Source organism: Nicotiana attenuata, unplaced genomic scaffold (assembly GCF_001879085.1).
Source record: "Nicotiana attenuata strain UT unplaced genomic scaffold, NIATTr2, whole genome shotgun sequence".
NCBI lineage: Eukaryota > Viridiplantae > Streptophyta > Magnoliopsida > Solanales > Solanaceae > Nicotiana > Nicotiana attenuata.
The window spans coordinates 332634-358411 of record NW_017670921.1 but is presented as its reverse complement, the minus strand read 5'-3'; the positions used below and the strand labels follow the sequence as shown (position 1 = coordinate 358411).

Sequence of the window (25778 nt, the reverse complement as noted above, 5' to 3'; positions counted from 1 at the left end):
GCTAATGCACGTTGTACCTGCAACTGTATGTATGGAGCTAAGGCAAGTATGCACAAGGCAGAGCAACATAGGAGGTTAATTCAATTTCTAATGGGACTTAATGAGGTATACACAATAGTGAGAGGCAATATCCTTATGGTAAACTCATTGCTTCCTTAGCACAAGCTTCTTCCATCCCGATTCAAGAAGAAAAGCAAAGGGAGATGAGGCCACAGAGTCAACTGCTTATGGATTCCACAACCTTAAATGCAAGTGGAACTGGTAACAACAATTTATGGAACACAAATGGAAATGGATATAATAACTTCAAAAGGAACTATAATCAGCAGACAAATAACAACACCGGGATTAGTGCGTTTAGGGGGAGCTACCCTCAGAATAGACCTTGTTTGTATTGTGAATTTTGCAAGAGTCCAGGACATTCCAAGGACAAATGATCAAGCTGCATGGCTATCCACAGAACTCACCACAGAGTTCACAGCAGCCCAGATTTTACAAAGGCAGACGATATATGGGGTCCATAACATATCACAACTCATGATAATATAAGTACTTCATTACAGTTGTAGATGATTATAGCATATCAACATGGACACATCTGCTAAGCTGGAAAAGTAATGCTTTACATGTCCTAAAAGGATTCATTGCAATGATAGAAACCCGGTTTAATACTTCAGTAAAGACCATAAGAACTGATAATGGTCTGGAGTTCACAGGGTCTGTGTGATGACCCAAAGGATCATCTTTTGTTTTAGAACCCGAATCCGTGTTCCGAGGCCTTAAAAACCTCATTTCCTTTCTCCTCGATTTGCGTGCGTATTTCGGGCACGTTTCCGGAAAGCCTTTATGTGAAATCTAAGAAAAATGTTGAATTTTGCCTTTTAAATTGATTAAAGTTGACTTCGGTCAACATATTTGGTAAACGGACACAGACCCGTGATTTGACGGTCCCGTAGGTCCGTAGTAAAATATGGGACTTGGGCGTATGCCCGGAATTGAATTCCGAGCTCCCTAGCCCAAGGAATGAATTTTTGAAGAAAATTGTTTGCTGGAAAATATAAGAATTTTTAGAAATGGAATAGTGTGTTATCTCGTTGGTATCGGGCCCGTATTTTGGTTCCGGATCCCGGTACAAGTTTAATATAATATTTAAGTCATATCTGTGAAATTTGGTGTAAAACGGAAGAGATTTGATGTAATTCGGACCCTTGGTTGAGAAAATAGAAAATTTGAACTATCTTAAGAAAATCATGAGTTTTGGTTTTAAATTCGTTGTTTGAGATGTTATTTTGGCGATTTGATCGCACGAGCAAGTCCGTATGATACATTTAGACTTGTGTGCATGTTTGGTCTGGAGCCCCGAGGGCTCGGGTGTGTTTTGGATAGGCCACAGGGTGTTTTGGACTTAGGAAAAATTGTTGCAGGTTCATTTCTGGTGTTGGCCTTTGATCTCGCAATTGCGAGACCAGAGTTCACAATTGCGAATAACTCTTCGCATTTGCGAAGTAAAGCTGGGAGGGGTACTGGTCGTAATTGCGATCATTTAGTTGCATTTGCGGAGGATGAGGTTCGCAATTGCGAACTTTCCTTCGCATTTGCTAAGGCAGCAGAAATATGAGGGGGTTCGAATTTGCGATACTTTCCTCGCATTTGAGAGCTTCGCAAATGCGACATCTACCTGAGTAAAAGGGGTCTTGGACGGGATTTTTCATTCATTCTTCAATTTTTCAAAACCTAAACTCCAAAGGGCGATTTTCATAGAGCAAGTTCTTTCCCAAATCATAGGTAAATGAATCTTGACTCATTTTCTTCAATCTATTTCATCTTTTTATATGATTTCATCTCAAAATCTAGGATTTTTCATGGGAAATTGGGTGTTCTTGGTAGAATTTAGGAATTTCAGAACTTGAGGATTTGGACCTCAAATTGAGGTCGAATTTCAAAACCAATTGCATATTTGTACTCGTGGGTGAATGGGTAGTCGGGTTTTGGTTCGAACTTCAAGTTTTGACCAAGCGGGCCCGGGGTCGATTTTTGACTTTTTGTGGAAAGCATTGGGAAATCTATACTCATGCATTAGAATTGGTTTATTTAGCGTTAATTGATGTTAATTAGTTAATTATGCATAGATTCGGGCGTTTAGGAAGTCGAAATCAAAGGAAAAGCGGTAATTGAAGCTTGATTTTTGGCCGTGGAATCGAGGTAAGTGTTTGGTCTAACCTTAGCTTGAGGGAATAGGTATTGTTGTCTTATTTGCTACGTGTTAATGTTGAGTACGACGTATAGGTGTGGTGACGAGTATCAATACGTTGATGTTGAGCATGCAAGTGAGTCTTAAACTGTGACTGTTGTGATTCTTATTATGTACTATTCATGCCTAAACTGATAATTCTCCATGTTGAACAAGTCTTATGATATTTTTCTTGGCATTGGATAATTGTTGAGTATTGACTCGAGTTGAGACTTACATTGTGAAATTAACTGTTGAAACGAGATTGGTTATAGCCGATTCCCTTGCCGGGATGTTATTGTTTCTATTGTATGGGTGAGGAAGAGTGTAAAGCACGAAGGGTGATGTCGTGCACGATATTGTGAGAGAGTGTTAATGCACGAAGGGTGATGTCGTGCCATATTCAGTGAGTGTTAATGCACGAAGGGTGATGTCGTGCCATATTCAGTGAGTGTTAATGCACGAAGGGTGATGTCGTGCCTATTTCTGTGAGTGTTAATGCACGAAGGGTGATGCCGTGCCATGATTATGAGAGAGTTAATGCATGAAGGGTGATGTCGTGCTGTTTCTGTTGATTTTATGGTGAGGATGAGAGTAAAAGCACGAAGGGTGATGTCGTGCACGTGTTATTGTGTTATCTTTTCTGTTGGTTCAAGATTGATATTTACCTTGCTTCTTTACTTTATTACTGTCATAATCCGATATTCCCCTTAGCATGTTTCCCCTTTCCCGCTTTTATCTGTTAAGTTTCTGTTATTATTGTTTCTCGTATATGATTTAACTGCACATGTTTATATTGTTGTCGTGTCCTAGCCTCGTCACTACTTCGCCGAGATTAGGCTCGACACTTACCAGTACATGGGGTCGGTTGTACTGATACTGCACTCTGCACTTTTTGTGTAGATTTTGGTGCCGGACCTCGTGAGTAGTGTTGAGATTGCTGCCTTCAGTCCATGGGAGACCCAAGGTAGATCTGCCGGCGTCCGCAGACCCTGGAGTCCCCCTTCCCCCTATTTTGGATTATTTGTCTCTTTCCATTTTGAGAACATTTGTAATTATTTTAAACCAGTATTTGTAGAAATTCTTAGACGTTTGTGAATTATGACACCAGATCATTGGGGTAGACATGTATTGGAGTATTTTGAACTGTTATAACACTTCCGCACTTATTATCTGTGTAGCTTTAGTTATTATTTATTTCTGTTTGGGTTAATTGTTAATGTGTTAAACCGTAATTGTTGGCTTACCTGACATTCAAGAGTTAGGCACCATCACGATCCCGACGGTGAAAAATCCGGGTCGTGACAGTCTGAGCCTACTTCCTTCGTACAAGCTAAAGGGATTCTACATCAAAGAACTTATGCCTATACACTCCAACAAAATGGGGTAGTGGAGAGAAAGCATAAATACCTACTAGAAACAGCCAGAGCCCTGCTTTACCACTCCAAACTTCCTCTCAAATACTGGGGGGAGTGTGTCCTTACTTCTACATACCTAATAAATAGACTGCCCTCCTCTTCACTTAAAAACAAATGCCCATTTGAGTTGTTATACAACAAAAGACCTACCTACTCACACCTTAGAAGTTTTGATTGCCTTTGTTTTTCCACAGTTCTTAAAACTTACAAAGATAAATTTGAACCTAGATCCACACCTCATCTGTTTGTGGGATATCCTTTTGGGGCAAAAGGTTACAAAGTGTTGAATCTGGCTACTACCAAGATCCATGTATCTATTGATGTTATTTTCCATGAGCATGTTTTTCCCTTTTCCTTATCTTCTGGTTCTAAAACTTCTATTGCTAATAATATCATTCCTCGGAATATTGGTGTTCATTCTTCTGATGAAACAAACATCTCTGCTTCCACTTTAAGAAGATCAGCAATCATTCCTCATAATGATATTGACACTCTCTTCACTGATCATAACTCTATGAGCACACAGTCACCTAACACCTCATGTAGCTCAACTAATCAAGGCATTGACTTATCTCCTTCTCATATCTCTGATGATGCCAGAAATCCTTCCAATAATGACAACTAACAACCTTCAGTGAATCCAACTATACAAAGACCCTCTAGGACACACAAAACACCTGCCTAACTAAAAAACTATGTAGTTGCACTTCCCAAAACACAACCTAATCATATTGTCCCTTCTTCTAACACTACATCAGCTGATAGCACACCATCTTTTTCATTCATTACATCTGGCTCAAATGCTCAATATATATCTCTTAATGCCTTAACTCATGATAGTCAGCAATTGGTTACCAATATCTCATTTGATTGTGAACCTGGTTCATATGAGGAAGCATCTCAAGACCCTGCATGGCAAGCAGCCATGACACAGGAATTTGAAGTACTCTATGCAAACCATACTTGGGACTTAGTACTACTTCCAGCAGGGAAGAGAGCAATAGGTTGCAAGTGGGTTTATAAAGTGAAACACAAAGCAGATGGCACAGTGGAAAGGCTAAAGGCCAGACTGGTAGTGAAGGGCTATGTCACGCCCCGAACCTGGGGGGTGAGACCGGCACCCGGTGCCTCACCTATCCTTGCATACCAACTTGCGACCAAGGGATTCTGAACATACAATGTCATACTTAGACCATGGGGCCACATTGCAAGACAATTTGTGAAGCAAAATATAAAACGGAACGGAAACTAGCACTAACTAAACATCAATATGAAGTTGGGCCGACAAGGCCATCATAACTACTACAGCTGACAAACCAACAAAATATACATACAAGGCCTACAAGGCCTACAAGCCCAACATACTGCACTAACTGACAGGATATGTCTACAAGCCTCTACTAATGGATGTATTATGATCAGAACAGGGCGCCGGCAACCCATAACCTATATACATATATACACAAGATGTACACAAAACTCTAGACCTGAAAACTCCGAAGGACGTGGAGCTCACCGATAAAGCTGAACTCAGGCAACACTTATTGAGGAGGTCTACCCATCTGTCTGTCTGAACCTGCATGCATGAAATGCAGCGTCCCTAGAAAAAGGGACGTCAGTACGAAATAATGTACCGAGTATGTAAGAAAATAAAATAATTGAAAGCTGAAACTGAACTGATAATATAATAACTGAAAGTAACTGGGAGTCCAAGATGATATCGAGATATACTTACCTGCTGATACTGGCTCAACTCTCTCTATATAGTAAGTAAAATAAATGTCCGGCCCTATAAGGCTCGGAACGTGTAACTGTTCTTCCGTAGTAGGCTCGCTCGTAAGCGCTCGGCCATACTAGGCTTTGTATCTCGGTCATTTTCGGCTCACTCATAGGCGCTTGGCCACAGTGGGATCGGTCCATAACTTACCATCCGATCAGAGGTTGCCCAATAGGGGCCTGCCCACCGATTATAGCTCGATGGTGGTGAAAATGTTATAATACTGTATATATATCGACCCTCCGCTCTCTTGACTGGAAGAAGACAATACTCTATTAAATATAAAGTCCCGATAAGAGGGAATACTGTAACTTATGAGACAAGGATAATGTATACAAATTCGGGAGTATGAACTTCTCTTTATGCCTCGTTATCAAACACATGTAATTACGAGATCATGCCAAAATGAAGGAAGGGTTTAGCCTTAACATACTGGAGCCGATTCTTTTGATAATCCCTCTAATACACGTCAAGTGCGACAATACGTAATCGGCGGATCAAAGTAGAGAAAATCCGTGTGATATTCTTGAGAAAGATTGTACCGTGCTCCCTTAGAATTTGCAAAACCATGAAGCAAATTACGTTTCCATAAGCTTTGTGAAGGATTCATTATGATGTCTTGTTTGAGAAATACTTAGCAAGTCCATCTATCTTACTTCATAATGTAAGAAAGGCTTTTAACATTATAGGTTGTGGTCCCCACATCCTTTGTGATGACTAAGCCACCAAGATCTTTAGATGTGCCACCTTACTTTGTGAATTAAAGAGTCATTTGGTTGATTATCTCATGCTGCCACGTTTGGGGTTCAAACTTAATCCAAAATATCTTAATTAATTATCCACTATTCTATTGATTAACTTATAAGAATTATCTTAAATTACTTAAAATACTACTCACTTTAACACACTTATATATCTTATTGTCATGGTCATGGGGGTACCTTGTATGGCACTAGTCCATAAATATCGAGTATTATAGCGCGGACCGTATTTTATCCCAAATTGTCAAACTTCGACGAAACTCGTTTTCTTCGATTCACTTACCCTCTCACCTTCACGAATTTACTAAACACTTGTTTGAAATAGCACAATACTTATAATCCCAAAATAATCTCATTCCCGAACTTACGACGAAACTTTAACGTACGAAAACATGGGGTGTAACATCATTCCCCCCTTTGGAATATTCTTCCTCGAATGTTGACTGGTGCACTTATTATTATCATAACCTATAGTCCTTGCGAATACTTTAGTACTCTACTTTCCATCTAGGCAGTTGTTCTGTGAATAAATCCAAAGTCCAGCGTATTCCCACCTGTAGGTCTCTTTCTCACACCACGGCCTGTGGTCGAAATTCTTCCAATCTCGTAACTCTTTCTACCTTCTGTCATGCAGTATGTACGAATTTTTCCTTATATGTGCGCCTATGCGACCCTTCCCTCCAACTGTTAGCCAATCTCTAGGTCTTATCACTAGGGCTTATGTGCGCCTATACATTACCACTAGGGCTTACGTCTCATCGGGGGATATCTGAAGTAATTAGACTGATCCACCTTGGGGCGATACTATACTTCCATAACCGTATTTTATAGCATCCCAATGTGATTCACCTTACGTGGGTATTTTAATCCCGTACAATTTATGAAATCCTTTTTTTCCTTCCAATCATTACTCAATCGAAGGTCCAACGTCATCCTTTATCTATCACAATTACACGCTTATTTTACTACCAGAGCAGCATTCCATAATTTCTAAATGTTGTTAGTCTTAGACTCATTTGAGCTCATTCAGGCTATACTGAGCTTTCTATAAGTTAGAGAAACCATGAGCTCTTTTTTTTACGGGCTTAATCCTGAGGACTTATCCATTCTTGTCACCTTCTCACTCACCTTTCCTCATCCTTACTCATGTCTTCCTAAAACCTTGTCGCTCTACCATACTTTAGCTTGCGACCTACACATGTCCATTTATACTACTCGCAACCTTTCTTCAACCTTCTTGCACTATAGATTTCCTTATGTCATTCCGGGACATCAAGTGAGACATCACATCGTCTCTAACTCTTCTTTACTCTCTTAATCAGGCTTCTTGATACCTAGAAACCGTAGGCTGGAAGACATGCCACTGATGATGCCTACTGAATCCTAGCGCTTCTAGCCTTCTATCCGAAATATGGACTATTCACAACCTTCTACATTTGATTATCTTGTACATTGTTTACCTTTACCTTACTTACCTTAAAATCTCGCATCACAACTTCTTTCTCTTTCATGACCTCCCTTCCACATAATTCACATCCACAACTTGAAACTCTATTATAATATTTGCACCTCTGGTGCATACACAACCCGGTGGGAGCTTCATACCGACTTCTTATGACGATGGTACTTCTTCTAACTGGCTTTATCGTAGAGCCATTATAGAATATGGCTACTGTACTATCTCTCTTGTACCTCTCATATCTAAGAGTAATCCTGCAATGTTCTCAATCACGAGGTCTATAATTTTCTGGGTCCAGTAATCAGATTCCTGATTTACTTCCTTGATGTAACTCTTTAGTTTCCTCCTCCTTCTGATCCGCCTTTAGGTATGCTTAAGCTATCCCTCGATCTGCAGCTCATGGTATTAGTTATTACTTTAGCCTTTCATGGGCGCTATGGAATATCCATGATACAATCTTCTATCAATTCAATCCTTTGTCTATGACCTGGACTCAATTCTTTCTTTTAACTTATACCAGAGTCTTCTACGGCTGTATGATTGTCAACATATATGCTGCATGGATAATACTCCGAAATCCTAAGTGCGTTAATAACGTAACTAACTTTGGATCATTGATCGAATAATTTCTTTCGTTCCTTCTCAGCTTTCTTTAAACGTAAGCTATTACTTTTCCTGGCCTTTCTGCCCCCTTGTTGTATGCATACTTAGCTTATCTCAGTTCCCACGCATGCCAGAATTTACGTGCAACTCTTATGATCTCGAATCATACAATGTTGTTGTAAGACTATTGTTACAAGACCATTTTATATGCCCACTTTTGTTATTGTGCTTAGGTTGAAGCCTTCTTCCTTATTTCCTCAACTAGTCTTTCATTGTAATACTTAGGGAGGACCCTCTGACTGTTGTAAAGCTACGAGCTTATTACATCGTATTCCCGGTAGAATTTTTGATGTCCGTACTCACCTATAATTCTCCTTAATTACTTACCTCCACGCTCTTGTGCTTGTGGGTTGCTTCTGAACTGATATTTTGACTATCTTTCCAGTGGCACTCTCTTTTATTTCCGTAATACTCATACGCTACCTTTAACTACCCCAATTCCTATCTGAATATTTCTCAAGGATCACAATGTCATATCTGCGAGACTGAATTCCCATGTTGAGGTTCACTATGCTTATCTTGCACGATCTGTTTATTTGTCTATATCCTCTTGTCTAGCCATAATTAGGCTCTTTGTGAATCAACTACTAACTACTCGTTGGCCCATTCTCATATCAATATTCCGCGTAATCTTTCTTGGGTTATTTATTTTGTCTTAACTTACGTCTCACATTGTTTCCTTATTTATCAATAAAATCTCGAGCAGGAACCTTTACTTCCTTTCCTTGACGTCGTGTTTGTACAATATCCTGGAATCAAAGCATATCTATAGGTTTTGAATAAGTGCAATCTCATCCCCTTTTAATTTTTATCGCATTCTTTCTTTACCATTCCATAGTTACTAGAACCACTTAATTCTGACTTAATGCCACATCACTCCATATTCCCCCCTTTAGGGGAGTACTAGGAGTTAGAGCTACCTATAGATATTTTATCTTTTCATCTTTAGCGTTTTTTCACATCATCGATGACCCTTACTCGCCTTACGGTAATCCTTCTGTACCAAGGATAACAAAATTCATTACTCGCGAGGGTGACACCTAGTATAACTGGCACATATAGTCCCTTAAGCTTAACTTTGCTCACATTGCTTGCTTTAGGGACGCGTCCTCCTGAATGACCTTTAAGGGTTATTCATCTGTTTTCCATTCTATTATCGTTAGAACTCAGTCTCTGAATTTCTCATGATGCCGACTATTATCAAATCACTCAGTCCCTAATTCATGTTTAGTTTATCTTGTTCACCAGTCCATACTGATTTCTATTACTCTAGGATCTAACTTTTCCTTCTGGTAGTCGCGTTAGAGTCACGAACTTATTTCTCGAAATGAGCATATGACTTTATGTCCTATACTCTTTTGTTGTCTCAAGGCATGTCACCTCTCGTCTTTTCCTTCACTTGAATATAGACTCTGTAATACTGTTATCTTTTTGGATCTACTGTTGCTATCCATGTATCACATCTTACTCATAATGCTTCATTAACTCTCTCTTCTTATTTCCCTGCTAACATTTATGCCTATCACGTTATTCTGAAAACTCCAACAAGACATTCCTTTGCTTTTAGCTCCCCTTGCTTCATCCCCTGGCTCTTGAGGTTGCCTAACATTCTCGCTCCACTAGGGACGGAGCTATACTAAGGTAATATTTATCCCTTCCAGGATTTTTGTGCTTGTCTTTGTAATTTTGTTTGAATATTCTAGTATTCATATCTAGTCGTACTATTCTAGAGTGCACCATCTGGGTGTCTCACAAGGAGATCTATTAGCACATTTGTAATATCCTTCGGAAATGTTAACTAACGCAAACAATTCGTCCACCATTTTATGTTACTCTAACCCCAGCCGGATCCTGATATCCGTCCTCCTCTTAAACTACTTCTGTTAGGTTCCATAGGGCATAACTGAGATGGGTGTGGCCACTTGTACATACCTTTGTTATTGTTGAAGGTAACACAAAAGGCTTATATTCTTCTGCCTGAATTGTAAATACTGATAATCTTCATTAACTGGGCGCCTCGTGCCCTTCTTCATCTTGCTTCTTTTACTTGTTGAAGCTAGTATTTCTGATTCTCTCATGCCTTTTCACCATATGTGTTGATAGATATTCTTGCCTTAAGGCTCCTTATCAAGAAGCTTACACGTATTAGTACACACATGATCTACTGAAAACCTTATATTTTCTCATCATAAGCATGATGAAAAATCGAGTTCCTCTGACTCAACTATTCCATAGCCACATTCAATCTCTTACCAACTGTCTTTATGGATGTAGGTATCACTGTATTACGAGTAATATAGAATTCAGGACTTCGAGTTCTTACAAATGAGCTCTACCACATGATCTAGAGTAAGAAGAAAGAGTGAAAGTCCTAAATGTCCTGTAGCCTCCTGCTTATAAGTGTGGTGCACAATACACCCATAAACAAGGCTCTACTAACTAGACACGGCTTGTAGACTCCCTAGGACAGAATTGCTCTAATACCACTTTTGTCACACCCCGAACCTGAGGGGCGAGACAAGCACCCGGTGCCTCACCTATCCTTGCGTACCAACTTGCGACTAAGGGAATCTAAACATACAATGTCATACTTTGGCCATGGGGCCACATTGCAAGATAATTTGCGAAGCAAAATATAAAACTGGACGGAAACTAGCACTGACTATACATCAATATGAAGCTGGTTCGACAAGACCGTCATAATTACTATAGCTGACAAACCAACAAAATATACATACAAGGCCTACAAGCCTAACATACTGCACTAACTGACAGGATATGTCTACAAGCCTCTACTGATGGATGTATTGTGATCGGACAGGGCCCCGACTATCCATAACCTATATACATATATACACAAGATGTACACAAAACTCTAGACCCGGCAACTCCGAAGGACGTGGAGCTTACTGATAAAGCTGAACTCGGGCAACACCTACTAAGGAGGTCTACCCGTCTGTCTGTTTGAACCTGCATGCATGAAATACAGTGTCCCCAGAAAAAGGGACGTCAGTACAAAATAATGTACCGAGTATGTAAGGCAAAAAAATAACTAAAAGCTGAAACTGAACTGATAATATAATAACTGAAAGTAAATGGGAGTCCAAGATGATATGGAGATATACTTACCTGCTCATACTGGCTCAACTCTCTCAATATAGTAAGTAAAATAAATGTCTGGCCCAATAAGGCTCGGAACGTGTAACTGTTCAGCCGTAGTAGGCTCGCTCATAGGCGCTCGACCATACTAAGCTCTGTATCTCGGTCATTCTGGGCTCGCTCATAGGCGCTCGGTCACAGTAGGCTCGATATATAACTTACCATCTGATCAGAGGTTGCCCAATAGGGGCCTGCCCACCGATTACAGCTCGATGGTGGTGAAAATACTGTAATACTGTATATATGTAGACCCTTCGCTCTCTTGACTAAAAGAAGACAATACTCTATTGAATATAAAGTCCCGAAAAGGGAGAATACTGTAAATTATGAGACTAGGATAATGTATATAAATTAGGGAGTATGAACTGCTCTTTATGCCTCATTATCAAACACATGTAATTACGAGATCATGCCAAAATGAAGGAAGGTCTTAGCCTTAACATACTTGAGCCGATTCTCTTGACAATCCTTCTAATACACGTCAATTGCGACAACACGTAATCGGCGGATCGAAGTAGGGAAAAATCCGCGTGATATTTTTTAGAAAGAATGTACCGTGCTCCCTTAGAATTTGCAAACCCCGTTGCTATTACGCAATATAACTTCGAATGAATTTCTTGAAGCAAATTACGTTGCCATAAGCTTTGTAAAGGATTCATTATGATCTCTTGTTTGAGAAATACTTAGCAGGCCAATCTATCTTACTTCATAATGTAAGAATGGCTTTTAAGATTATGGGTTGTGGGCCCACATCCTTTGTGATGACTAAGCCGCCAAGATCTTTAGATGTGCCACCTTACTTTCTGAATTAAAGAGTTATTTGGTTGATTATCTCATGCCACGTTTGGGGTTCAAGCTTATCCAAAATATCTTAATTAATCATCCACTAATCTCCCACTAACCAATAATTACTCAATTACCCACATAATTAAAAATTATCTCAAATTACTTAAAATACTACTCACTTTTAACACACTTTATATATCTTATTATCATGGTCATGGGGTACCTTGTATGGCACTAATCCATAAATATCGGGTATTATAGCTCGGACCGTATTTTATCCCAAATTGTCAAACTTCGACGAAACTCGTTTTCTTCGATTCACTTACCCTCTCACCTTCACGAATTTACTTATCACTTGTTTGAAATAGCATAATACTTATAATCCCAAAATAATCTCATTCCCGAACTTAGGTCGATTAACTTACGACAAAACTTTAACGTACAAAAATATGGGGTGTAACAGGCTATACTCAACAAGCAGGAGTAGACTATACAAAAGCATTTTCTCCAGTCGTGAAAATGACAACTGTGAGGGCTCTAATTGGTACATCGGTGATGAAAGGTTGGGAAATGTATCAACTTGATGTCAATAATGCATTCCTCCATGGAGATTTAATGAGGAAGTGTATATGCAAGTTCCACAAGGCCTTATGGTGCACAAGTCTGACCTTATGTGCAAACTGAATAAATCCTTGTATGGTTTGAAACAGTTAAGTAGGCAATGGTATGCCAAGCTGACTGAAGCACTTTGTTCAAGGGGCTACACACATTCAATGTTAGACTATTCACTTTTCTCTAAAAAGAAGGGCAATTATGTAATTTTTGTAGCAGTTTATGTAGATGATGTTATACTGACTGGGAAAGACACGGAGGAAATCCTTTCCCCAAAGAGGTTCTTAGACCAGACATTCAAAATAAAATATCTCGGCAAACTTCACTATTTTCTGGGAATGGAAGTGCTATACACTGCTGGTGGTGTCCTGCTTACACAAAGGAAGTCTGCTCAAGATTTATTGAAAGAACACCATTGTCTGAGCTGCTCTTCAATGTCCTCGCCTCTTAACTCTTCAACCAAACATAGAGCAGATGATGGGGTCTTACTAGAAGACGCATCTCATTATAGAAAATTGATAGGGAAACTGAATTTTCTCACTAACACCAGACTCGATATTACCTACAGTGTGAAACATCTAAGTCTGTATATGTAGAGCCCAAGAGACACACATTTGAGAGCTGCCTTTCATGTTCTAAGATATCTAAAAGGGGATCCAAGTTTAGGGATCTTTTTCTCCAGCACAAGAGACTACACAGTTAAAGCTTTTTGCGACTCAGATTGGGCAGCTTGCTATGAGTCTAGAAGGTCAGTAAGTGGATTTGTTATACTACTTGGGAGCACCCCTATCAGCTGGAAATCCAAGAAGCAGTCGACTGTATCCTTGTCCTCATCGGATGTTGAGTATAGATCAGCACGACAGGTGGTGGGAGAACTGGTCTGGTTGTCTAAATTGCTTCAAGAGTTGACTGTTCCACTATAATTACCAATACTAGTCTTTGTGATAGCCAAGCTTCCCTGCAAATAGCAAGAAATCCAGTGTTCCATGAGAAACACATAAAGGTTGATTGTCATTTTGTTCGGGATGAGCTCAACGAATGGCTTGTTGATTTACATTACATATCCACTCATGAGGAGTTGGCTGACATTTTTACTAAATCACTCACAGGACTCAAGCATTCATCTCTTCTTGGCAAGTTGGCTATGAGTCCCTCCCCTCCAACTTGAGGAGGAGGGGGGGGGGGGGTTGTTGAGATACGTAACTATATTAGGTGGTTAGCTCACTTCACTGCATGCTTCCGATAGTTAGATAGTTAGTTATATTTTTGGTAGTTAGTTACATTTTTACTTTCCACTTATGAGTTGATTGCCTAGTCCAGTTGTGTCCAGCTGTCGGTGTATATATATATAGGAGTAGGGCACTTGTAAGAGTTGAGGATTTCATTTCATTCATTGTTCCATCTTCTGGAAGCTTCTCAGATGAATCTCTTTCGTACCTTCTCTGTTTTCCTCCATTAGAGCTTAGAGCTAAGCTCAAGCTTCACTTTGATATTTGCTTGTTTTCGTTACAGGTAGGCCAAAGAAGAGGTGTGGAGAGGTGATTAGGCAAGACATGGCGCAACTTCAGCTGACCTAGGACATGACCCTTGATAGGAATGTATGGAGGTCGAGGATTAGGGTAGTAGAGTAGGTAGTCTAGAGTGTTCATAACAGTAGCTTTCTGTTGGTAGTAGGTTTTTATGACTACCGTTGTTTTCTTTCATTGTTGATCATCTTACTATCTTGTTATTTTTATTCTGCTTTTATATGGCTCTTTGGTGTTGTACCTTCTTGTCTATATTTTCATGAACGAGGTGCTTATGCTTTCCTGAGCCGAGGGTCTATTGGAAACAACCTCTCTATCCTCCAAGGTAGGGGTAAGGTCTGCGTGCACACTATCCTCCCCAGACCCCACGGTGTGGGATAATACTGGGTATGTTGTTGTTGTTGTTGTTGTTGTTATGATTAAGAATTATTTGCATGTAAATATTAAGTATGAATAAAAAAGCTACTAGTAGGGATATTGACTGATTAATGTAATTAAAGCTTAAATATCTCAGAACCCATTTGTTTGAAGTTTTAGAAATTGAGGTTTAATTAATTTTGTAATAGTATTTGTTTGATTAATTTGATAAACCAAAATGAAACTTTTCTCGGAGATTTCTAAATTCAAATCTTCAAAAACTCAAAGCTATACTTATTTTGAGCAAAAATTCTTCAATTTGCTTGGCAATTTAACAACATATATTCTCGTAACTACGGCGAATCATTCAATAGATTAGCCGAGTGAACACCATCATTTATCAGAAACAATGGCTAATTAAAAATTTTAAATATTTTGAACCCCATATAGCTATGTTAAGTATGATAACATCAAAACAACAAAAAAAAGTATACTAGCATCATGTATCACTTATGAAATTATAAAATCCACAAACTCCAAATTAGGATTAAAAATATAAGATTTTTTGACAATCGTTAATGTCGATAAAGTAATTTAAAAATAGATATAAATCACCCTCATATTTTAATAATGGTTATCTTGCAGTTATTAACTTATTGGTGAAAAATCATCCATAAACTTATGATGAATTTTTTGTCCATCACTATGATTTCTTGCGTATACGATAACAGAAGCAGGTCCAATGAATTTCTTACATATCATTTTATATATATTTGGAAATCAATAAAACAACACAAATACTAATGCATAAGTGAAAAACATATAGTTAGAAACTAAGGGGTCGTTCGGTAGGAGGTATTAGAAAAAATAATGCAAGCATTAGATCTATGCATTACTAATACCTTATTTGGTAGATTTTTTCAACCTGTGTATCACTAATACATGTATTAATTATACATCATACTTGGTATTATCCTATGTATAAGTAATGCATAGAAAACCATTACATTAGCAATCTGTCACGATCCCAAAACCAACCCGGTCGTGATGGCGCCTATCATGAAACTAGGCCAGCTGACACATTCCCAAAGTAGTTCAACATTTCTTTAAAACTTAAATAACAACCTTTTTCAACTGAAATTTCCATAATAATATAAAAGTCATAAACCAAAATAAATACGGAAAATAAAAGCCCGACCTCGGGTGTCACCAAGTCATGAGCAATACTACAATTGTTCCGAAATGTAACATGACCAAAATAGTCTGAAAGTAGCCAAAGTATACTAAAAGAAGATAAGGAAGGAGAAAGGCAGGACTGCGATCGCCAGGCAGCTACCTCGCTATCTCCGGTGATAATCCGCGACTGGAATAGTCAACAGCCGCTACCGTGACCTGAGATACCTGGATCTGCACACAAGGTGCAGGGGATAACGTGAGTACACCAACTCAGTAAGTAACAAGTCCAAACTATGGACTGATAGGTAGTGACGAACTAAACCTCAGCAATTATAGCACATTTAAATTATACAATAAAGTAGGCATGCTGGCGATTTAATCATTCAACTCAACAGTAAAGCAAAATACCAATCTGAACAGAGTGAAGTATAAAGGTCAGCAAATTTCAACATGTCAATGCCAGAAATGTATGAAAATGCACTGTGTGCTCCCACTCTCAAGTGCTCGACCACTCGGTACCGCATATTGCCATCCGGACCAGGGAAATCCATGGTGGAATATATGCACAACACTGACTTGAAGTCAATCGGTACCGAGGAACAAGGGTAATCCAACCCTAAGAAGAAATCCATCTCCAGGTATCAATACTTCGGACAAATCCATGTCCAGGGAAATCCATCCTTCAATAATATCATCCGCGCTCACTCGGGGGGTGTAGACTTCGGAGGGGCTCCTTTCAGCCCAAGCGCTATAACAAGCCAATGAAGGCATAATCAATAATCTGTTGCGGCGTGCAGCCCGATCCCATAACTGTCACTCATAATCAGGCTCTTGGCCTCACTCAGTCATCACTCTCCAGTCTCACACACACGGGCTCACAATGCCATGAAACTAGCCCGAAACAAGAATATGATGTACCAGATAACAACAACCGAGACTGAGACATGATATGATATGCATGAACAAGACTGAGTACAGAATAACAATGAAACTAATGAGATGGCAGCAAGAAACGACCACTCGGGTCTCAACAGTATCGACGTGAAGCCCTAACATGGTAATTAGCATAATTTACAGCTCATTAACTTAATCACATAATCACATCACAGATATCAGCAAGAAAGAGTCACTAAGCGGTGCCATGGAATAATCCAGGCTGCAATTCTCACGATGCACGCCCACACGCCCGTCACTTGGCATTCGTGTCACCTCAATATTTAATCATATAACACATAGTTCGGGGTTTCGAACCCTCAGAACCAAGTTTGGAAGCGTTACTTACCTCAAACCAAACTAAAACTCTAACCCGCGATGCCCTTGCCTCTCAAATCGGCCTTCAAATGCTCTGAATCTAACCAAAATCAGTATATTATCATCAATATACGCTAAAGGAATGAAATTCACACGAAAATTATCAAATTAGACCAAAAATCCCGAATTTGGCTCAAACCCGACCTCCGAGCCCACGTCTCGGAATCCGACAAAAATCACAAAACTAGAAACTCCTTTCACTCACGAGTCTATACATACCAAAACCATCAAAATCCGACGTCAAATGGCCCCTCAAATCCTCAAATTAAACTGTCCAATTTCAAGCCCTAATCCCCTCAATTTCTTCCCAAATTTTCCACTAATTTCATGCTTAAACCACTGAAATTTACTATAATCACAAGTAATAAGTTCAAATAACTTACCTCAATGAGTATCCCCTTGATTCCCTCTTCAAAACCCTCCAAAAATCTCCAAAATCCGGATAGAAATGGTGAAGAACACCCAAAATTCGTGAAGGGCTTCCTTAAATACCTTCTGCCCAGGCATCTCACACATGCGTCCCATTACACGCATCTACGGGACCGCTTCTGCGGTCAAACCAACCGCATCTGCGGTTTTCACTTATCCGCCCTTAGCCGCATCTGCGGCCCAATACCCGCACATGCGGTCACGCAGGTGCGCTCCTCCTTCTGCACCTGCAGCTCCTGGCTTTCCTTGGCCTTAGCTGCTTGTGCGGTTGCTCTCCTGCCTCCGCAGGTGCGGTTATACAGCAGAAGGAAATCTTCAGCACTTCCTCAAATCCCATCCTTGATCCGTCAACCTCCCGAAATCAACCTAAGGCCCTCGGGACCTCAACCAAACGTACTAACAAGTCACATATCACCATTCAAACTTATTCAAAACTTCGGAACACCAAAAACAACATCAAAACACCGAATCGCCCTCGGATTCAAGCCTAAGAACCTCCAAACTTCCAAATTCCGCAACCAACATTGAAACCTACCAAATCGCCTCCGAATGACCTGAAATTTTGCACACATGTCCCAAATGACACTACGGACCTACTCCAATTTTCGGAATTCCATTCCGACCCCGATATCAAGATTTCCACTGCCGACTAGAAAATACCGAATTTCTAATTTCGCCAATTCAAGCCTAAATCTACCTCGGACCTCCAAACTACATTCCGGACGCGCTCCCAAATCCAAAATCACCTAACGAAGCTATTCGAACCCTCAAAATTCACATCCTAGATCTTCTACACATAAGTCAACATCCGGTTGACTTTTCCAACTTAAGCTTCTAAATAAGAGACTAAGTGTCTCATTCCACTCCAAGACCACTCCGAACCCGAACCAACCAACACGATACGGTGAAATACAGTTGAACAACACATAGAAAAGTAGAGATGGGGGAGACGGGGCTGTATCCCATAAAACGACCGGCCGGGTCGTTACACAATCTGGGTCGGCCCTTCTTTAAAGCAAGTAAAGCAATCGTTTTAGGCCCCATATTTTTGGGGGCCCATTTTTTGTTATACCTAATAAACTCTGTATAAGTTTAAAAAAGAGTTCTTTAAAGTGAAGAATTTTGATTTCTTTCTTTAACAAATATAGAGAAGAAGGATTTGCAACTGCTATGATTTCTACCAAGAAAATTGCACTTGAAATGAATATCGAACCAGAATTTCATAAGAAACGTGTAAGGAAGTAACAATTTGATGCGAATGTTGATAATAAATCTCAAAATCTTTCGTAGAGCCCTTTAGAGTTGATTACTTTTATACATAATAGACAAGGCTATTTTTTCACTTCAAAAAAGATTTGGACAATTGGAAGTATATGAAAATATTTTTGGTTTTCTATTTGGCAGTAAAAAGTAAAAACTAAGATCACTAGATGTTGGAAATTTGAAAGCATATTGCCTTAATCTTGAATGTTCCTTAAAGCATAATAATCAATTCGATATTGATGGTTTAGATTTATTTTCTGAATTAAAAGTATTAAGAAAAATAGTACAATTAGAAGATAGCAGTTTAAATGATACACTTAATCAAATAAAAAGATTTAATTCTTTTTCAAATGCCTAAATTGCTTATGAAATAATGTTCATAACTCAGGATACCATTGCTTCAGCGGAAAAAAGTTTTCAAAATTAAAATTGATAAAATCTTACCTAAGAACAACAATGTCACAAGAAAAGTTCAATGGATTAGTTATACTGTCAATTGGGAAATACTTATTTGGAGTTATTGATTATAAGAAAATTATTAATGACTTTGTATCTAAGAAAAGCTAAAAAATTAGACTTCAAATAAATAATAAAAAAATTAAAAATCTAAGGCCCCTCATAAAGTTTGACTTTAGGCCACAAAATTCATCGGGCCGCCCCTGTTAGCAATATCAAGGCTATTAATGCATGCATTAGTGTGGTTAGACAAAATTATCCTTAAAGTCCCTTAAAGCTAGAGAATATGGAGGGCATTTTTGTAAACAACTATTTTTCTTAAAATTATGCAATGCATTATAATTTTAATACACCACACCAAACAGTAGATAAGAAATAATATCTGCACAACTAATGCTTGCATTACTAACCCATGCATTACTAATACACCTTATTCCGTACAGGGGCGGCTCAAGCACATGTGGGGCCTAAAGCCAAAGTTTAATATGAGGCCTAAATTTTTAAAAGAAAGTTATCAGATATATTTTTATTTGAAGTCTATTCTTCTAGCTTTTTGAGATATAAAGTTGTTAATATTCTTTTTATAATCGATTTTTTCTAATAATTCCTTCTCAATTAATATTATAGCCAACTCATTTAGTCTTTCTTGAGATATTGTTGACTTTAGATAAGATATTATAGAGCAATAGAAGAATAGAATTATTGGAAGCTTAAAATTATTGTTGAACACTTAAATTAATAAAATCTTGGAGAAAGAAGGTGAATAAAAATATTAAAGAGAAAGACAAAAAATATGTAGAGGTTTTTAAACTACGAAGAGATTGGGAAAAAGAAAGATAAACTTGGACATATATGGAGAGTAAAAATTTTACAAGTTATCTAATGAAAGAGTAAAAAGTGAAAAATTGGAACGTCGGAAAAACTATTCTTCTATCCATTAATAAATAAGCCAAATTATTACTTTATTTTTTATATATATAAAGAGTTTTCTTTCCTTTTATATTAAAAACTTTACTTTTTAGTATTAAAAGTATTAAATATTATTTTTTAAACACCTATAAACTTATTATTTTTAGAAAAATAGGGCCCCCAAAATTTGGGAGCCTAAGATACCGGCCTTACTATTTCTAAGGTTAAAGCCGGCCTTGATTTCCGTACTATTCTTTATGCACCCTACCGCACAACCCCTAAAATTAAATAAAAGGACTACATAAAATGTAACGGACGGAGTATGTAGTTATGTTTTACTCGTTATCCATAAAAGTAATTTAGTTGGAAGATCCCGAAAGCTATTCTCATCGACACGTCGACCCTTTCAGATGTGTCATGTGTAGAAAGAGTGAAAATAAATAAAGAGAAAAAAATAAACGGTGACGTCAATTCAACCAAAGCCACCTGTCAAATGCGAGCATTAAATATTACTAAGTCGTAGGGCTCTAGCCAATAATAGAGAACCACGTATTCATAGCCACGTGGAAGTACAGAGGTGACACGTGGGCCACAACAACATCTATCTAGAAGGTCGTGATCGTGAGCTGGCCTTGGCGAAAACGCACAAACATGGGGTCCACTTATTCACTACGGGTTGTAGGTGGTACACGTCATTTCGTGGACCTAAAAATTTACACACCGACATCATCAGCAAAAGTTTTAAATTGGGTCCCATTTTTCAAGTACGTGTTCAGATGCTTCGCAGTCCTCGTTGGCAAATATACCTTGATATAACAACCCACTTTCGTGGCTTGTGCTATGCCGTCCGATCTTGTGTGTTTCCTCACTTCTCTGAGTTATTTGGAAAATGAATTGTGCTTTTAATTAGTATCAAAATCAATCACAAATGTTCGAAAGGGCAGCAGAAAACAAGTTCAAATACCTTTGAAGGCTGAACCTGGTTGCTGATCCATTCTCGTCATGTATTGGTCTTTTTATGTTAATTTATATGTAGAAAAATATAACTTTAGTGTTAAAACTTTACAAGGTATTATAATATCTCATAATCTGATATATATTAAAATAGCGATCGAAGTCAAGGATTAAAGCATTCAATATTCTGTGGAAACGCATCTTATTATGTATAGTAAGTTAAAAGTATTTGGTAAATAAACATCATCAAAGGAGAAACATTGGTTTTTCAACAGAAGAATAACAGGAGCCTTAAAGAATGGTGGGGAGTAATTCATATAAAGATACGGGCCCCAAATTTTTTTTATTTTTCTGATGGAGCCCTGGGTTAAACGCGTGCTTCTCTTTTTGAGTATGAGGAGGAAATACTTTTATAGTAGTTCAGAATCCCAAAATGGACGGTTGGGATTTGTTTGGCATTAAGTGCTCTGGTGGGCCAAAAAGGGTATCTTACTAAGTTTCCGTCGGTTCGGTCGGTTAGTATGAATATAGAATTCGGCTTATCGGTTTTTGGTTTTGTAATATTAATAACCAAACCAAACCAAAGTATTTACGGTTCGGTGCGATTTTTTTAAAGTTCGATTCCATTATTTCCGATTTAGTTTTTCAGTTATTAACGGTGCAAATTTTTTATATGTTGACTCATAGACTGCTCGCTTTTCTGTTACATTGTAACATTGCGATAACTCTTATGGTGCTAAAATCTTGCATACTCTGCACCTCAGCAGGCAACATTTAATTATTGGATCCTGTTACAACTTACAAAAGCAAGCAGCAGCTAAAATCTTGCATACTCAAATATTACATTATACATACTCAAATGCACCCACATTAGTATGCAAAATCTTAGTATTCACTGTCTCGCTATATTCCATGAATGTATTCATATATTTTTTTTAATTAATACTACTCCCGTTTCATATTATTTGAGGTAGTTTGACTCAGTACGAAGTTTAAGAAAAAAGAAGAAGACTTTTGAAAGTTGTGGTCTTAAAAGCTTAAGGGGTAAAAGGTTTGTGGGGCCATGCCATTTGTGTGGCTGTAGAAGCTTCTCATTAAGGGCAAAAAGGGTAAAATGAAGAGTTTAAAGTTGAATTATTTCCAAATTTAGAAATGTGTCATTTATTTTGGAACAGACTAAAAAGGAAAGTACCTCATTAATATGAAACGGAGGGAGTATAATTTATGTATTCAGATGTATTATATAATTTCTCTGAAGATTGCTATGTTTTTGGTGTGTTTTTCGGTTGAGAATCTTTTTTATAAATGGAAATACAAAATTTATGTGTTATAATTGAGTTTGTCGAGTTATATTAGGAGTCTATTATGTTAATTGATTCACTTTCCGTTTTAAAACAATGTAATCCCCTGTTTCACGCCGTGAATACAATCGAATACAATAATCTGTCCAGCTATAATCCCATGTTTCACGCCATGAATACAGTCGAATACACTCGAATACAAAAATCTGTCTAGCTGTAATCTTCGGTTTCACGCATAGTAATGCTACTGTATTCATGAATACAGTAGCTTAAATACATCGAATACACTCTAAAAAATCTGAAAACATAACTATGGAAAGTAATATAGTAAATGGTAGCTACAACTAGCTAATGACCACTAAAACATAGCGGTTTCTGAAAGTTTCACATTTTCATTTTTACTTGGCACTTTACATATATTAAGAGAAAATAATTTTTTTTCCTGTTATACCCACAATATCTATTACTCGTTTCAAATCATTTTCTCAAATTCAATAAAATATGTATCAATTAATATGAGTATCATGATAAATTATGCACTTCATTTATTATTTCGTAAGGAACGTGAAAAGTCAAAACGTGCCAAGTAAAAGTGAAAGGAGGGAGTACAATTTATAGATTGTAAACTGTAATACACTCCAACCTAATAAGGTAAAGGATATACATTTTGCATGTATATTTTTGTATTCTAACATAATTAAATGATATATGAAAGTAAATATTTTTGACGGATGCCATTTAGCATTTCTATTTTCTAGGCCTATATTTTTGTGAACTTTTATTAGAAAACCACCTACTTTATATTATACGGCCTATTCATATATAGTGTGTAAATTAGATTTCAAGAACAAATGTAGTATATGTATGGGTCCAAATTTGGCAATCACGACAGTTATCGAGTAGGACGAGGAACGAGGCTATCGTGACGCAATATCTTATGGTCGTCGCGATGAAGACGACAACCAAGAGCGGTCAGTCGAGACGAGATGTCAACGGTAGTTTAAACTTAGTAGGAGACACTAAGAATATGCTTTTCGAATATTTTTTATGTTGTACTTCTTAGGGTTTCTTGGGAGATTGTCCCTTATAAATAGGAAGGGTTAGTAAAAAAAAAAGGGGGGATCCGTGCAGGAGAGACAAAAGAACACTTTGTAACAGATTCAACCGAGAGAATATACTAGAAAGGCCTTATTCATTGAATACAAAAAGATACTTCATTGTTTTATATTGATAGGGTCCAAAGGTTCTTCAATCATCTCATATCTCTTCTTTTTCTACTCTGTTACCAAGGAAAGAAGCTTTCCTAGAGATCTCAATAATTGGGTAGCAACTTCATATGATTATGCCTATCGCATTTACTTAAATTGATTGCATATTTATGTTGCTGCATTTATGAGCATTTAATCGACTCAAACATATTAACCAACATCTTCCATTTTGTCTATTTTATCTATCATTTGATCAAGATTTATTATCCTTAACTAAGATTTACTCCTCCTCTCATCATTGATTGATTTAATCAAAAGGTTTAAAACTTTTTTGGTCAAACAATTTTGGTCCGCGAAAACCTTAATTGATATCGAAACGAGGTATCCCCACCTCGAAAAATTGGCTCTGGCGTTGGTCATAGCTTCACGGAAACTTAGACGATATTTCCAATGTCACCCCATAAAGGTGGTGACGACTTTTCCCCTCAGGAGCGTCCTGCACAAACCCGAATAGTGGGGTAGATCAGCCAAATGGGCCATAGAATTGAGCGAGCACGAATAACATATCAACCTCGAACTGCGATAAAGTCGCAAGTACTCGCTGATTTTGTCGGCGACTTCAGTGCAGAAATACTGCCCGAGGTCGAGCAAGAAGCGCTTCGCACCTCCCCTGGACAACCCAACCTTTGGGTCCTCTACACCGACGGCGCATCAAATGCGTCGGGATCTGGATTGGGAATCGTACTTGAAGTCCCAACAGGCGAAGTGATTCGCCAATCCATACAGAGTCCCGAAATGACTAACAATGAGGCCGAGTATGAGGCCGTAATTGCAGGACTGAAATTGGCCCTCAAGTATGGTGCACGACGGTTCATCCTCCGCTGCGACTCCCAACTCGTTGTAAACCAAGTTACTGGGACTTTCCAAATAAAGGAGCAGAGGCTACAGAAATACCAGATGGAAATCCATAAGCTACTACCAGAATTCGACGAATGTTGACTCGACCAGATACCCCGGGCGCAAAACATCGAAGTAGACGGTCTCGCCAAACTAGCGGCAGCAACCAAAAATATCACCAAGGAAAACGTGGTCACCCTCTTCCACTCATCAATAGACCAACTCGAGGTACATTCTATAAACTTAACTTGGGACTGGCGCAACCGCATCATAACATATTTGCAAGAGGGAACACTCCCGCAAGATAAAAAAGAAGCCAAAAAGCTTCGAATACAGGCGGCCAGGTACAACCTCATAAATCACGACCTTTACAAAAGGACGCTCGGTGGCCCTTTGGCCAAATGCCTTGGACCAAACCAAACAAGGAGCGTGCTCGAAGAAGTACACGAGGGCCACTACGGTGCCCATACAGGCAACCGAGCCCTCGTCAAATGCCTCATTCGGGCAGGATACTACTGGCCCACTATGAAAAGGGAAGCAGCGGATTACATCAAGAAATGTGAGCAATGCCAAAAGTACGCACCAATGATACACCAAGCGGACGAACTCCTGCACTCCGTCACTTCACCATGGTCGTTCATCAAATAGGGAATGGACATCGTCGGACCCCTACCAACAGGTCGAGGTAAGACACGCTTCCTTTTAGTTTTAACTGACTACTTTTCCAAATGGGTGGAAGCAGGTGCATTCGCCCAAATACGCGAACAGGAAGTCATCACATTCATATGGAAAAATATCATATGCCGCTTTGGCATCCCCAAAGAAATAAGCTGCGATAATGGGCCTCAGTTCGTCAGAAAAAAGACGACCGAGTTCTCGATAAGCTGCGATAAGCTGCTAGTAACGGTCAGGCAGAATCCTCCAACAAAACAATATTGAATATACTAAAGAAAAAGCTTGAGGACGCCAAAGGGCTATGGCCGGAAATGCTACCAGATGTATTATGGGCCTACCGCACCATGCCAAAAACCAGCACAGGCGATACGCCATATTCGTTAGTCTACGAAACTGGCGTCGTCTTACCTGTTGAGGTCGGAGAACCCAGCCTGAGATATTCTAACGAGAG

General features: G+C 38.7%; 1 protein-coding gene across 1 annotated transcript; it reads left to right on the top strand.

Moving 5' to 3' along the window:
• Nucleotides 1-203: 203 nt before the first annotated feature.
• Nucleotides 204-14033, top strand: LOC109244494. The gene is made up of 6 exons (XM_019411592.1): nt 204-387; nt 3843-4190; nt 4350-4720; nt 12964-13347; nt 13462-13748; nt 13814-14033. Exons 1-6 carry the CDS (start codon nt 204-206, stop codon nt 14031-14033), a joined length of 1794 nt encoding a protein of 597 aa, XP_019267137.1.
• The last annotated feature ends 11745 nt before the right edge of the window (nt 14034-25778 follow it).

What these genes read in the sequence shown, in the direction of transcription:
- LOC109244494 (XM_019411592.1), top strand. Translation starts at nt 204, where the DNA reads ATGAGGCCACAGAGTCAACTGCTTATGGATTCCACAACCTTAAATGCA. An exon ending in AAAGGCTAAAGGCCAGACTG is followed by an intron (nt 4,721 to 12,963) that starts GTAGTGAAGGGC and finishes GGTTTGAAACAG; the next exon opens with TTAAGTAGGCAATGGTATGC. An exon ending in GTGGTGGGAGAACTGGTCTG is followed by an intron (nt 13,749 to 13,813) that starts GTTGTCTAAATT and finishes TCTTTGTGATAG; the next exon opens with CCAAGCTTCCCTGCAAATAG.